The 17292-nt window shown below is 27.6% G+C and overlaps 1 protein-coding gene across 1 annotated transcript in view; it reads right to left on the bottom strand.

Annotated features, from left to right (window-relative positions):
• The window catches only part of Best2 (bestrophin 2), an 85461-nt gene that overhangs the window by 37130 nt on the left and 31039 nt on the right, over positions 1 to 17292 (bottom strand). The window contains exons 2-3 of the mRNA XM_088187440.1: positions 12217 to 12327; positions 5730 to 5901 (exon numbers count right to left, since the gene is read on the bottom strand). Coding sequence (XP_088043566.1) covers positions 5730 to 5901; positions 12217 to 12327 — 283 coding nt within the window. The remainder of the gene's footprint in view (positions 1 to 5729; positions 5902 to 12216; positions 12328 to 17292) is intronic.

Below are 17292 nucleotides of genomic sequence, written 5' to 3'. Positions count from 1 at the left end.
AATGCCATTTAATTTAAATACAATGCTCATAAATCCTAAAGATGTTAACTTTATGAGTTTTCTTTTTCATAGAAATAAATTATAAATATAATGTACTATCTTCACATAATAATAATAACAATACTTTAAAGAGTAGTAGATAAAATATTAATTTATAATTGATTTTATATAAATATTTCTAAATATATTATTATTAGTACATAAATTAATCTTAATAAAAAACGTTTAATACTAATATTTAAAGTAATTATTTACGTAGCATGATGGATGAGGTAGACATTAATTAAAAAATACACAAATCAAACATTTACACGAGCAATGGAAAGCTACCATTTTGTCTCGTCGTTCCTTCATTGTGATGTAATGACCACATTTTTTTAATATTGTCACTATTGTCTGTCCGTTATATGTTCGAAGAACCAATTATGATTTTTCAGCCTAGTCTAATATTGAGATGTTAATTATCTTTTTTTACCAAGAGACATTGTTTTTCGCGATATGTCATAAGATATTTCCAAGATTGCTTTTCAATAGAAATTTTCATATTTATCAGAATTCACGATAAATGAGTTAAAATTAGTGGTTCTTAAGTGAAACATAGGAAAAAAAATTTTACACACCATACAGTAAAACTTTTTGAAAAATTATGATATAAAGTCAAATAAAAATAAGAAATGTTTCGAAGTTTTCTTGTCTAGAGTTATACTCTTGGTACTATTTAATTGATTTCAACGTAATTTTAAAAATATGAAAACATATATATATGTATTATAAGGATATTGATGTAATAATTCAGAGATAGATAATAGAAATATATTATTTTGCTACAAAGACGGCTCTGAAAGCATTATCGACTATTCTAATGATGCTGTAACGATTTATTGTTGAAAGCTTTTTTACTTTGTGGTATTATTGTACATAAAATTGTTTATTGTTGCATAAGTAAATTAATAATTTATATAACTGGTGCATAGATAATAACATGGAATTAAACATTTGTTAATTCTATTATCTTATTCTTAGTAAGAATAAAGTAGAATATTTATTAATTATAATATAACCCTATCATAATACATTAAATGAAGATTGAAGCAGAATTTAAAATTATTAGTATTATAATAAAGGTTCTAAAAAAATAAACTGACGAATTGTTGAAAAAACTGTAGAGCTCTTTATTGTTAAATATACTCATTGCTTTATATTGTTAATATTGTCATTATTTGTATAGATTATTTTGCGAAAGTAAATTATGTATTGATCAATCAAAATTTTAAGTTCAATATAAATAATATTAATTTCTATAGCTAACTTATCAATTACAGTATTTATACTAAATAATGAGTTTCACTATCGATAAAATTCCATTCCACTGACCATAAATCAATTTCACGTTAATAATGCGATACGAACAATATTATATCTTCATTAGTCCTAAAAATAAATAAAATAGTGGACTTTGCCCGAATGTATTAATAAAATATAATTTGTTGAAGTAGCTCAAAGTCAAATTTGTATAATGTGTAAGTATCGTAATACAGAAGTGACTTCTATTCACAAAAACAAAATATTATATCGATTGATTAAACAAAACTTTTGATAAAGTAAACAATTTGATCCTAATTTACAAGTTGATCATCTCGGATTTTCCGACGATCAAACGAGATTTTTTTGTATTTATTTGGATAACCATTTACAATTAACAATATTAATAAAAATAGCATGCTTTGAAATACCGAAATAATCAAATATTGGTCCACTAATATTTTTTAAATCTGACATTTATGAGTTGACAGGTTTCATAATGCATAATGATGGTTTCATTCATATGCATACAAATATAAAATATACACCAACACGTACTATAATTATTAAGCGCTCCTATTATCATGAAAAGTGTACTTTAAAATTAAATTTATATTGTGTTTTGCAGGTTTTTGATAAACTAGCTTAAAATCGTCGAGCATCTAAAGATTGTTGATACCACCCTTAGCAACTTAAAAAGTTATTAATTTAATAACCAGTACGCTAAGAATGTAATAAATTGTATCCCAACACAAAAGGCACTAGAATTAAAATAAAGATGCAAAAAAAATTTCCTCTTGTAAAATATCTTAGAAATTTCATTTTAATTATTTTCAAAACAATGAGCACTTTGCTTCGCTGAGATTACAGACAATGGAGCCATATTCAGGGAAGCTACGAATTAACGTATCATGCAGAACCCGACGATAAATTGTTAAAGTGATACGCGCTCCGCATAACAAAGCCGAGCATCATTGCAAAACGACGCCAAATTGCAAACTTTGCCGATCCATCTCTACTCAAACATCGCTCGCTTAGTCGTAGAAGGAAATATTTCTGCTTAAAAGACGTTCGTCTAAATTAAAGGTGAATTCCACCGGGTAAGAATATCTGGATGTAAAACCTTTATGCCTGTACTATACTCTCTGGAAGTTGTCCGAACCAAAGTTACAACTGAAGTCGGTCGAGACCTACGACTTTGAGTAAGCGACCGCACTGCCACAAATTTCATATGTCATCCGGACGGCGGCCGTGAATGACATCCGGACGGCGGCTTCTGTCACGTACGGCTGGCATATTTGCGCGCGATCGAAAAATGTACCAAATAATCGCAATTTTTAAATTGTCATTTTATTAAGTTTGTGTGGGCACTCACTAATACAATATCAGTGAAAACTTTTCAGTCGTAAATATACAATTTACGCAAAATCTTTGTTGGCTTTTGAAAAATACCATAAGGCATAAAAACGATACTTCAGAATACGAACACCACATCTGTGACTATCCTAGAATTTGTTGCTATCGATTTTAAATAAGAATTCGTTATGGTGTGACATTTATATAAACTGATCTTAAAAAAATACATTAAAACTCTGTGGTACTTCAGAATGACAGTAATACTCATCGGATTAAGGATAAGCATAGCACAGATACTGACGGCAGCTTTGGTGAAAAAAAGCTAACAAGATAGTTCGATAAACCGAATTTGCTTAACTTGTAAAGAAGTTCATGACAAACTTTTAGAATAAACTCTGTAACCTTTGCTTTAGCATAAGAGGTAGTGACCGAGGAATGACGTGGACAAAAATCGCGTTGTTGGTTCTCTACAGTGATTGTGAATATATTTGTGAAAACTTATATCAAAAAACTTAGCAGATATTTATACACAATGAAACTAATTGTAGATCGCAGTGACGTTTGTACATCTATTCGAATCAAAAAACGATACAGTTTAAATGACAAATTTAAAATGTGTTAATGAGACTAAGATATTTAACCTGACAGTCATATAATATAAAATCAAGATCCACACTTTCATTCATTGAGAAATATATAAAAGACTAATTATATTTAAAAGTAAAAAAACATATCAACTGATGACTTAAAAATAAATTTACAGCAATATTAACAGCTTACACGATTATAGCAGTCTAGTTAAATTTAAATATTATTTTTAACCGTGTGTTAAGAATGATTTAATCGGGCCGCATAGGTGTACATAGGTAACAACAAATTATTGTTACATATAAATATTATTATTATAATATATGCAAACAATATATGGTATTAAAATTAAAATCCTTACAATGGAATGCTATAGGAAACTCGTATTTGTAAACGTTAATCAATTGAACGATATTTAACATAGCCAACTGTACATGTAGGTACGCATTCAACCATTCAGGTAGGTAGAAGCGTTTATAAATAGACGGTGTGATACAAAAGTACATAGAGCCACTGGACATACCAGTAGCGCGTTCGTGTTAGTCTGCATCAATCGAGCATTATAAATAGCCGCATAGCAGGAAACCAACCTGATGTAAACAAACGGCCGATTATTGATTTGACGGAATGGATTTCAACAGGTATATTTATGAGAAAACAGTCGAAGATTATGTCTGGGCTTAGATATAGCTTGGCATTTTTTTTATTTTATACAATAGCGTGGTTTTAATTAGAATACTGTTAATTTAGTAACGTTTATTCAACATATTACTTGTGTTGTATCTTAAGCCATTTTTTTACCGAAGCAAAATGCTTTTAGATAATATTTTAAAACCGATGCAAGTAATATAAAATTAATCTCCCTAGAATTGCATATACTCATTTTCATTGAAAAAATTGATAAGAAACGTTTGTGATCAGAATTAAATATAAAAATAAAACCATGCTAGTACCTATAAGTTATAGAATATTATAATACAAGAATTATGATTATCGAAGGTTATTATATTTATGAATCTCTCAAATCTACCATTTATACATATGTAACAAACATTAACTTTTGATAATGAAGGTATTTATTAAAATTATTTTAGTACATTCATATTTTTGCGTTTATTTTTATGTGTCAAGTACACTATTTTAATTATTTATTTTGCAAAGTTAATTTAAAATATATTTTTAAACATTAAAATCATTCGAATAACACGATAGAAAAACCCTTATTTTTGCCTAAAGCTACATTTTTAATTATTGAAATAATATTTTTTTATATCAGAAAAACTACACTGCGCGATAAATTGGTTTTATAATTGAATTATTAACACAGCTAGCTACACATACAGTAAAGAAACCATAATATAAACAAAATAGTAATCATACTGGTATTATATTATTATAAAGATGATACAATATTTAAATAAATATCAAATTATTTATAAACATTACCTTATTTATCATATAAGATAAATTATATAAATAAGGTTTAAAACGTTTTCATCCTTATTTTATATAAATTTAATTCTTGAAAAATTGCAGTTCAACAAGAAAAAACGTGCTATTCAGCATGTCACATTATTTTATTTTTTATGTCTTTTCAAAATATTATTTATATAAAAAATATATTTAAATAGTTAAAAAATAAACATCAAATTTTTTATACAAAAAGTAGTATATATTTATTAAATATAAATATGACCGTAAAACGTGAATATGCTAAAACTTTTATAAGTCAATTACTTTTTAGTTCATATTTTCCTCGACAAGTCAAGTTCTGTAAAATTATAAATGAATCACGCAAAAATATGTGCAATACATATATTATATACATAATATATGTACATATGTATAAGTCACAACTTTCATTAGCTAGAGATAATTTTATTTTGATTCATATTTTACCTGTTGCACTTATAATATAAATATTTTAAGGCATTTAAAATCTTTCTATAACTTAACATAACGAGTCTGCATAATCTTATTTTTATATTTAATTACTTCTGATAACATCATGTAAAAATGTCGTATCTGATATTTACTTTCAAAATATTATAAGAATAATGTAGGATGGGAATTATGGTAAATGTAAATAGATAAATCTCTAATAATACATTGCCACACATTAATTATTATATGAACTTTAAATATATATTGTATGCATATGCATCAGTTGAGAAGATGTTATAAAAATCCTTTTTTTGAATTACCTTACGTAAGGTAATACTTGTTTAAATACTATAAATAAAAATAATTTTATGGTGAATACAAAGGAATAATAATGTTCTTAGGACAATCTGTCGAAATAAGGATTTAGCGAGACAATTAAAAGAATATTTTATTGTAATAATGCAATATTCTGACAATTGTAAGTGTGTATCTACTACTTGAAAATCTTATGATACAGAGAAGAGGTAAATTTGGACATATCATTAGATTACATAATTTTTATTCATGGATACATATGTATAAGTTAGTTTTGGACTCACCGTTCCAGGAATGGCCGCGCTGACGTACAACGCTAGGTTATCAGGCCATGGCAGCAATTTGTACTGCTCCCACCATCGCTTTACTATGAAAGCGACATAGAAACTTAGAGCAAAAGACATCGGTATGCTTTCGCTTTGGGAGTTGCAGTACTGCATGATCTTCTCGAATATCCTGAAAAATACACACTGTTACTAGGGACAGAATCAGATGGCGTATTTTTATACGATAGTATTATACATATTGATATTCTTGTAATAAAGAATATTTCAAGATATTCCAAAAGGTTGAATTTGATAGAATTTTATTGATAGTCGAAGAATATTTTAAAAAGTCCAAAACATATTTATGTTGCATAAAACAATCAATATGATAATAATTTAAATAAAAAATATTTTTAAGATAAACATATGTAGATTGTATATATGTAAAATACATATATAAAATCTTTGCGTTACAATGTTAAAGATAAATGTGTACTAAAAAAACAGTTTCGGTCTAAGAATACCTTTTCATGACTCATTAAAACAAACTCATGTTTTAACCTTATCATCTGCACCATATGATATGCCTAGTTTTATCACAAACTTATTTTTTATTGATTTATAAAGTTGGATATCAGGAAAGATAATTGCAAAAAATCACTTAAAACAATAAATAATCTGCAATATGATTTAGTCAAAAAGTTTTATTTATGTTTATAACATATTTTAAATATTAATTTGGATAAATTGTCAATAAAATTTAACATTTAAAGACATTAATTTAGGTTGTAGTAATACATTTTTCTTGTTTAAAAAATAAAATAAATTATTATAGTTAATATTTATAATTCACGTTTTAACAAATTCAAAGTATCTTTCGATAGCTATGAAAAAAAATATAAAATAGTTATTATATAGAATACTGATCTATATGTAATAATACGCAAAGTTTTTTTTTCTTGTGCTCATCTTCTTGAATGTGTTAAATATACAATATAGTTTAAATATTACAGTATACTCTTGATTGTCTGAGATAATGCTGGGGAGGAAGGGCACGGAAAATCGAAATCACTAATTTATATTTGGTTTAAAAATATCTAAATTATATTTACAATACAGAATCATTCAATAATTTTTGAAAATCAGTACGATTTTTACTAAGAACTTTTATATTGGTGTATTCCGATCCCCTTTGGGCGATGTAGTATCAGTGACGTAGCTATAGGGGGGCGGAGGGGGCGGGCCGCCCCGGGTGGTACTTGCTTGGGGGCGGCATATTCGCGATGGGATCGTCTAGTGTGGTTCATAACCCTGAATGCACTACAACATATATAAATCCACGAATAACAAGAGCTTAATAATAACCAATTTATTATTTTAATAAATGCTGATTTTATGACCCTGCAAAAAATGTATGGGGGGGCGGCACATACCCTAGCTACGCCACTGTGTAATATCAACATAAGTCAGTGCCGACTTGTGACTATTGTAGTTGTTAGTATCCTGAAAACCCAGATCATTTGAAACGCAATCAAACCACTTCTCGGTGTTTTCCCGGTGGACATTTTAAAAGCATTTAAATGTTTTCCTTGATCTGCATATTTTAAATCCCTCAGTTTCTTCAGAATCCAATACGTCTGTTTTCACAGTTAGAAAAATCATTCTCAACGATCGAATAAGTGTTACATGGTTTACTTTTGACCAAGATTGTTCTATTTCAAGTATAGCATCCATTTTTCCAGAAATTGATCAAAACATCCACGGCAAAAATTTTGAATATACTAATACGTTAAAGCCGTTTCATTGACGATATAACACTTAAACCCATGGGTTGATTTAAGCCTGTAACATTAGACAGTAAAAATCTTTCAACCAAAAGACCATAGTTCGTTTTCAATATGCTTTCATCCGGATGAGAAGGAACATTATATATTAACTTTCTGTTGGCAACCCTCAATTTTGAAAAATTCTTTCATTCAGGAATCAATTTGGTTTTAAACCAATATTCAAAGATCATTATCCATCTATGATATAATAATAGATATATTTCATATTTTGCACACCAATTAATCCGTACCCGAATAATCGAGAGTACACTGTATTTACTTAATAAAGAGTTTAAGATACTCATACATTGACAAACATCCTTTTTCCGTTTCATTTACAAATGCAAGACATTCTCAGAAAATCTGTGACGTTCGGTCAGCCTCATCTTTGTACACGTATGCACAAATTAATGAGTACGTGGTTTTCATAATATGAAATGAATCCTCGCAATATACAAGAGAGAAGAATTTCCAAGATTAAGCGTCATATATGTATAATTGTATATACATACATATGTATGAGTCATGTGTGTCATTGGTAATGCAGCAGCAGCAAGAAAGTTGTCACGGTCGTCGCAGTTTCCACTTTTAATTTTTCGACAACTTCTATGTTTCTTTATCGAATCGTCGTGACATAACGGCGTCTCCTTCGTACGTTCATCTTCTTACTTTTGTTTTACTTTTTGCCCCAAGGACGGACCCGAAACGGGCTTCCCTCGAGACATCGAGAGCCAAGAACCGTTAAAAGGCAAATAGTGTGCGAGTAGAAGTAGTCTCGAGCTCAAAGCAATTGTTCAAACAGAAGAGCAAATAATTTATGTGTGTCAACATAAGTGCCAGCCGACCAATTTTCATTGTGTCGAGATACACCTGATACGATATTCGAACCAATTATACACGCTGGTTTTTGACGAGACACTAATACACAATTTTGCAATACTAATATAAGTATGTGGATGGTGAATTGCGAAGCAAAGGTTTATAGCCTTCATTTACAATAAATCTTATTTCTAACATAAATTTTAAAGTTTCTATCATAAATAATCTCTTTTATACGTTCCACAAATTTTATTAATAATACTGATGAAATACTCAAAAGTTATATTTAATTATACTGTTTCTGATTAATTAAAATCATTGCAGATATAGCAATAGATATAGATTTTTAAGCTTTTAGGTATATAATTAACATATTCGTAAGAAAGTTTAATAAAACACTTCTGCTTTTTATGGGCTAATCAATAAGACTGTTTATTTTCTAATCTAAAATGTAGCTTTATGACTGTATCTATTTTATTATGTACATTTACATTTTGATATTGATATTAATATGCTATTTAAACTCAATTAACTTCTCTTTCACTTTTTTATTTTTCATAGCTAGAACTACTAAAAGTTTTTTTATAAAAGATAAAACATTAGAAGCACATTTGTCCTAAATGACCATTATAACTTAAATTTATTGTTTTAATGTTTTTTATGTTTTTTGGTTTTTTGGTTTAGAACCTTCAACGTTTTACTATTTTATTGAACCGACATTACATAAAAATTTAAGCTACAAAAAATTTAATTTGCTACTAAAATAAGAAAAAAATAGTTATTTTTATTTGAAAAAAAAAAGAAAAATTAAAAGTTGGGAATGTAAAAGAGTTTTTATGTCAAATAAATATAAAAAAAATACATATTAATATAATATCTATTAATCTGATTTAAAAATAATTTAGTTTAAAGTGACTTATTTTATATTTTGTATTACCTATAACATTAATACAAGTTTTAGTTTCTACTTAATTGTGTAAATGTTTATATTATTTAATTAAAAAAAAATATAGACCCATGTATTATGTATAAAAAAATATTTTTTGCATTAACTTCTATGGAGAAACGCTGGTTAAAATCGGTTAATTTTACTTTAATATGTATAGAGCACATATGAACTACAAACAATCTACTCGTATCCGAGTACTGTTTTCTAAATCTACGTACAACATTCTCCATTGTAAATTTTACTGTGACGGAAACATTTTTGAATGATAAAAATACACATCAAATGCTTAGGAATTAACCACAAGTATATAAAGTCACAGAACTATGAGAAATATTTTTTTATCGATACTGAAAAGCACAAAATTCAACTGTAATTAAATATACTGTCTTAATCAAACATAAAAAAGAAATAAAGGTATATTTGCACAGTATTTTTAAATATCACTACTTCACAGACTTCAACATAAGTCAAAACGTGAATGAACCCATAAAAAGGGTATAGTAATATAATCTAAACAATAAAATTCGGAATTTTGTTCAGTTCGTTATTGTTTGTCGTCCGTTAAAGTTGTGATGAAGTTTTTTGTTTATTGATATTTTGTTATTGTAGTAAATTGGTACTAAACATCGCTGTCCTACACGTAGGATAGTGAGAAAGTGATTTTTTATTTTTTAGTAATATCAAATTACACAAGAGAGAAAATGCAAATCAGGATAAAATTACAATTAATATACTGCCTCCAATAAATAAATGTGAAGAAATGAAGATGAAAACACAATAAATAATCTTCCTTCCGGCCAACTATTGTCTGAAGGTGAACTGGTGATCAGAAACAATTTTAGTGAAAGTGGATAGTGATTTTAACGTACCTCTATATATTATTTACGAGAGAACCAAATCAACAAGAAAACATAAAAATATAATTGAATGGAAATTAACTGATATAGAACCTACATAAGAAAAAGGGCCAAATATGCAATATGTAAATAATAATTCAAGTCCGATGAATATTTTTTTTTTATTTATTGCTAGTTTTATGATTCAATTATTTGTCAATGAAAAAAATAAGTATGCTTCCCGAAAAAATACAGTTTTTGTGAAAATTTCGGAAAAAGAAATGAAAACTTTCATTGGAATTTCGCTTCTCAGTGGTTATGTGTTCCATACAAATATAGAAACTTAATGATTTGCTATCAAAGTCCATGACACGTAATAGATTCGAATTCATATTGTCTAATCTGTATTGTTGCGATAATTTTAAATTACAAAAAGGCTTATTTTTTGAACCAATAAATATAAATTTCTTAGCTTTTTTGCCACACAATGAGCACTATTGTGTAGATGAAGCGATGGTAGAATATTATGGAAAACATGGCTGTAAACAATTTATAAAATCTAAACCTGCAGAATATGGCTACAAACTATGAGATATTATTGGATCGAACCATACCATGGATAACGGCTATATTGTGTTGATAGAACCAAGTAAAATTAACCCAAAATATAAACATTTGTGACTTGATGCTATGGGGTATGTATGTATATATCAAATCTACTAAAGCAAATCTTTCATATGATTTTTATTTTGACAATTTCTTTAATAACCTACCTTTGATGTTTGTACTTTGTAAATGAGGAATAAAAACATATGGTACCATTACTACTCATGATATTAAAATTTGTATAATGAAATGGAACGACAGCACGGTAGTATCAATAACGACCAATAGCATCAAAACCTTACCCGAACATTCAATCCGAAGGTATTCTCAAAACGATCGTAAATTAATAAATGTATCTCAGCCAAATATCTTTAATCACTACAATAAATTCATGGGTGGTGCTGATCAGAACATTAGTTTGTATTAAATATCTATAAGAAGAAAAAATGGTATTTTTCCAATTTTACACATATTTTTGATACGGCAAAACAAAATGTCTGACAGATTTCCGTATACGAATTGTAACCAACTTTATAGAACGTTATGGAAAAAATTCACAACTTGTAAAAGGACGAGTAAATACAAAAAGAATATCGACATGCGCTACAATAGAATAAACCATCTAATTATAATTAAGCCAAAACAAACTAGATGTACGAAAGGGTGTAGAGAATGTGATATTGGTTTGCACATTTGACATACAAAAAAATCATAATTTGTTTGATATTTAAAATTTTGTAACAATTATTAAATATGTTGTAATATATGAAATGTCTTGATTTATTTATTATTTTTAATACCCCATTGCCAACTGACCCACAGGTAGGACAGCACTTTTCCGGAAAACTAATGGTTATTAATTTTTTTAATAATTTCTATACTAATTTGATATATGTATTTATAAAGCAAATTCTTTGATCAAAATAAAATTTTAAGAAAGCAATTTTTTTTGGTCATATCTGGGTTAATATTACATTACACCATGATGACGCTTTACGTTTAACTGTCCAGATTTAAAATATATATGGTTAATAAAAGTGTTGCCAATATTATAATGAACATAGAACACATTAAACAGTAATACAAAAACAATCTTTTGAGATTTATTAAGATCTGATACGCGTTCAAAATAAATATAGAAAAAAATAATATGTATATCTATAGTTGTAATTAGAAAAAACATGCCCTTTAATACGTACGCTATTATCGGATTAAAAAAAGTAATAAGCAGCAAAATATATAATTATTGTTGAATGCCAAAGCAGTAATTGCTTTCGCATTCCTTCTAAATGTATTTTTTTCTTGTATAATATAATATCGTGATAATATCTACTTCACTAGAAAAATAATAATAGCCTAGTGAGTATTAATTGTTTATTTTATTAAATCAAGAATTGCGTATTACTTTTTTATACGTTCAAGTAGTGGTATTTATAAGAAAAAGGATAAAAAAATATAAATGGACTCACCTCTGTTGGCTATCGTTGAGTGCATATCGATAGACAAAATTTATTGAGTAATATAACGCAAGATATGTAAGCAACTCCCTCCAAACCAGCTTATATACACTTCCTCGCCATCTGAAAAAAATAAAAAGCAATTATAGTATTTATTTAATTGATAATAAAATACAATGAAAATTTGTCTGTTGGATTCTTCAGTAGAATTATATATTTTTTGTTGAGAAAATCAGAACATAAAAAATACAGTATGTTTTATTACGGCTAGCTGCTACCTCATGTGTTTTTTGTATTTACTTTTATTGTTATTACGCATTGAGACTAAACTTGCTTGCAACTTTACAGGCAACAAAGCTTTAAAAATAATTTGAAATAAGCAACTAATATATTACTTATATAATACATAGGTATTATATAAAGTACACTAAATTATCCCGCCGCGGATTAAATGTTATGTTTTTAGATAAATTTGCATTTTCAATATCTTCTAAAGAGCGTAATAGATACATGTGCTGCGGAAATACAACTGAAACTCATAAAATGACACTCTTAGTGATTGGAAAAGCAAAAAAAAATAGATCATTCAAGAGAACTGAAATAAAAAAAATCCTGTTGATTATTATAACCAAAAAAGAGCGTGGGTAGATAGATAGATCTTCGAAGAATGATTCAAAACGTAATGGATTCCGGAATGAGAGATTTTTTAAAAAGTAAAGGTTAGCCTCAGGAAGCAGTATTGTTAATATAAAATTGTCCTTCATATATTGAAAACGAACGATGGTCTTATGGTAGTGAGATTTTTACTGCTTCATGTTACAAGTTAATTCAACCCATGGACCAAGTAATTATATCATCAATGAAACGGCTTTACCGGGCTGATCTTATCAAAACTTTACCATGCTATACATGGAATAGCACAATCTTGGACAAAATTAAAGCCAGTAATACTAATATTTAAGTATTTATTAAACTTAAAATAATGACTTAATAATGATAAAATCTTGAGCTGTCTTATTTTTCTTCTCAGAAACACTAACGTAAAATGTAGTACTATTCATATTTCGCATGACGCTACCATAATTATTTTAATGTTATATATAATACATTTTAAATTGACTCTCAGTTTTACGTAATCATTTGGTGACAAACGCAAAATACCGTGTTTTTATATAAGGAATTTTATACTAATAAAATCAATAATCTATGTATGTATATAGCAAATAACTAGTTGATAATTTCCGTTCGTCGATATATAATAATGCAGTATTTTATTAAATGCAATTTAATAAGAAAAGCAAAACGGTGTAACTTGGAGATCGTATTTTTGTATCGTATTTTTTATTTTTTAATATTCCTACTTTTTTAAATTTCATATGAAGAAAGTTAGGAACATAACAATTATTTTATATACCGATTAGTAAAAAGGTTAAGAACTTTTGTAATTTTTTTTATATTTATTATTACTATAAAAACGAATATAATAGGTAGCTGGTTTCTTGAAAAAAATGTATATGCCCTGATAATTTTATTTTAAAATTTGTAATATTAGTAATAAACATAGTAATAAAATAATCTATTAACAGTATTTTATATAATATATTATAATACCTTTAAAATTATAGATTAACTTTAACAATAATTGTGTATTTTAGAGTTTTACCTTTATGCAAAAGTAGTTATAAGAGACAAAAAAAATTATAAAGAAGAAATTGAAATAGACAGTTTTAATTTTATTCAAGTATATATTTGTAGCTATTTATTTTATATTATACGATATAAATTATGTATAAAATTATATTGTCAATTTGACCTAAAATTGCAGCAATTTACTGGTGATACGGAAATACAAAACATATATTAATAATACAAGTTTTATTGTTACATCAAAATGTACTTCAAATAAACGATTTCATTCATAATAGTTCATGACCTGGCTGCGTTTTTTTAAATTATATTTTTTACAATGAATGAATATATGAAAAATCATACAAATTTTGCGGATCTTTTAGATGCAAAATATTATATGTATGTATGTATTATTATTTTGACAATTTGAAATAGTAATTTTAATTTTAAGCCTTTGCTGACTAGTTACAGTCAATGATGCGTTTCGCAGTGTTATAAAGAGTCAATATTTATGATTTCATTCTATAGAGCAGTCTTCAAAACTTGTCAATTTTTATGTGGAAGCAAGAATAACAAATATCGTTTTAATAATATCTTTTGGTTCGTATATGGTTTTTTGAGACATAAGTGTTAATTGTTTAATACGATGTTACATGTTAAAAAACAAATGGACCATTATTATTGTAAATCGTGTCTGTATAAAAAAAATCTTAAATTATTTGTAGGCTAGCTAAAAAGTAAATAAAATCTTCGAAAATAAAGAAAAGTAGCATCTCAATGAATGAGAATAATATTATAGTTTCTAGCGTATATTTTAGATCACTCAATAGTGTTTTAAGCATAAATTTTTTCCCAAAAATAACATCATGTGTTAATTGATGAATCCGCAACACTAAGTGAGGTCGCAGTGGCCAAATATTCATCTCGCGAATATAATAATATTATAAAGGTGTTTGACTCTATATGATGCTGTAAGTCGTGAGTTATCATTTTATTTCGTCAAAAAATATTCATGTGAATTATTTTAATCGTTTTGCACGTTGGATGCAAAGACAAACATAATACAAAAAAGTAATATGCATATAAAAATATCACAAAAACACCAAACTGAAATAAGTATAAAACAGATAAGCACAAAAAGTTGTCACGGTTTGTTCGATAATAAAAGTGTGACTCATTACAAATGACGAGCAAAAATTTCGAATAAATACACATTACCCGTAAACGTAAAACGTTATATTTTTCAGTCACTAAAATTTTTTTAGAATAGAGAATAGACTAACAAGTATTTGAACATTAATATGATATTGCCTAAAATGCTGCTATAATTAAGTGAAAAACTAGGAGAGATAAGAGTAATTAAACTTTATAGCATAGTCAAGATTAGTCAAGATCTTGTACGATAGCATAGATCATTTTTACGTCATTGACATAATTCTAATAAATTTAAATATTGTTGAGGTATTCGACCAGCAGCACCATTAGTCACACTTAGATGTCATCACTATGACCACTTGAAAAACGAAATAAGAAATTTCTTACACTTCATAATTATTAAAACTGTTATGAGCTAAGATCACACATCACACAACGCAAGAGAGATCTAGATACATCAAAAGACCAGCGTCAATAATAGGAAGTATTTCACAGACAATTCGTTTGACCCTGCGTATATTACCGTTGTTCCTCAAAGTCCGTGGTTACTGATAAGTTAACCACCTTATATCATCGTCAATAAAAACAACAATTTGTATGAGAAGATGCGCGAAAAACTTTGGACTCCTTACTTATCGATCGCCGAAGTAGCCATCTAGACCGTTTTTTATCTTAAGACGTTAACACATTTTGGATGAGTATTCAAGCAGCGATGAAATTAATTCATAAACATCCTTATCTGCGGTTCGCTAGATCTCTCGAAAGATCAATATAAAATCTGTGAAACTTGATCACATCGGGGCAGATTCTGGAGACACATCGAGGCAGAAACACACGGGCATACACAGGCAGATCAACACGAGAGACATCAGCAGATCATACAGAGGGCATTACAAGAACTAGGGATTGCAATACCAGTAATACTGGTATTGGGGCAAAAATTGATATTACAAAATGAAATACCGATAATATCGAAAAAATATATTTTTGTAAATGCGCGACGTGTCAACATAAAAGGAAAACATTTTATATACCTAGTAGTTCCTAGTAATCCTGCGGCCCCATTTTTATGATAGGGAAAACTAAAGCAGGTATTGCATACACAAAATTCTTTCTACTATTTGTACACTCGGTCAAAAATGTGGACGCACATCGACTTAGTATTGGTGAGAAAAATAATAGGGTGACCATGTGAAATTACACTTTTTTTTTTAATTTAATTTGTTGAGGAAAATGTAAAATATCACTTTCTTACTTATTTTGTTTATTTATATACATATTAAACTCAAAAACATGATAGCAGTATTGAAATCACTCTTCAGGTTGAGTATCTGTTAAATGTAATATTCAATAAAAATACCAATAAAATTGTATTACTGATTATAAAATTACACCACATAACAATAACTTATAATATAAATATAAAACAATAATTTTTAATTAAATTTTCAACGTATGGTCACCCTACTCTCTAGTTAGCCCTGATTTAGTATTAATAACGTTCTCATATCATGGTAAAGAAATTCGCGGAAAACTGTATATGTGTGCATGCATGGAAACGCACCCTGATTTCCAGCACAACGATGATGAGCGTTGACATCTTGGATGGACTATACATTTTTATCTCCATTCAGACATATTTTTACCCAAATCCACGTAATATGCTTGACTAAACATATGTGTTAAATATTAGCAATTATTAATTGCTAATATTTTTTTTTTTAATTAAAAATATTTGAAAAATTTGCGTGAAATGTATGTTTTTTCTTAAAAAACCCTTTTTCATTGGAAAATAATGAAATGATATTTTTTCCTCTACCATCTAAAAAAATATTGTACTAGACGATATAATTAAAATTGGCTGCAAAGTCACACCTCTTCGACCTTTAAAACCCTTAAATAAATTGTGTCAGTATCTAAATTATTTACTTAGTATATTTTATTTCTTTAGAATTACTTCCAAGGCTAAATTAGTATTTACTATTTTTAATGAAAATTGAAACAGTTATAAATCCTATGTGCCTATTTGACCGACAGACACATAATAATAATGTATTACAATAATAGTAAGATATCACAATATTGTTTTGTAATACTATGGTTTTCAGTGAATTAGCAAAATGTGATATTTTCAAAGCGACCGCTAGTTGGTGTGTTTTACAAAATAAATGAGATAATTTGTCACGAAATTTTATGTACTATTTTATTCAATCGTAATTGATCCAACGCATATATCAAAAATATTAAACAATTATTGTCGGCTTTTTGTTTATTGGCCTTTTGTATGTCCGGCATTATAGTAAG

Source organism: Plectrocnemia conspersa, unplaced genomic scaffold, assembly GCF_051122295.1.
Source record: "Plectrocnemia conspersa isolate PC_06_02 unplaced genomic scaffold, ASM5112229v1 ptg000006l, whole genome shotgun sequence".
Classification (NCBI taxonomy): domain Eukaryota; kingdom Metazoa; phylum Arthropoda; class Insecta; order Trichoptera; family Polycentropodidae; genus Plectrocnemia; species Plectrocnemia conspersa.
This window is presented reverse-complemented; position numbering and strand designations above follow the sequence as displayed.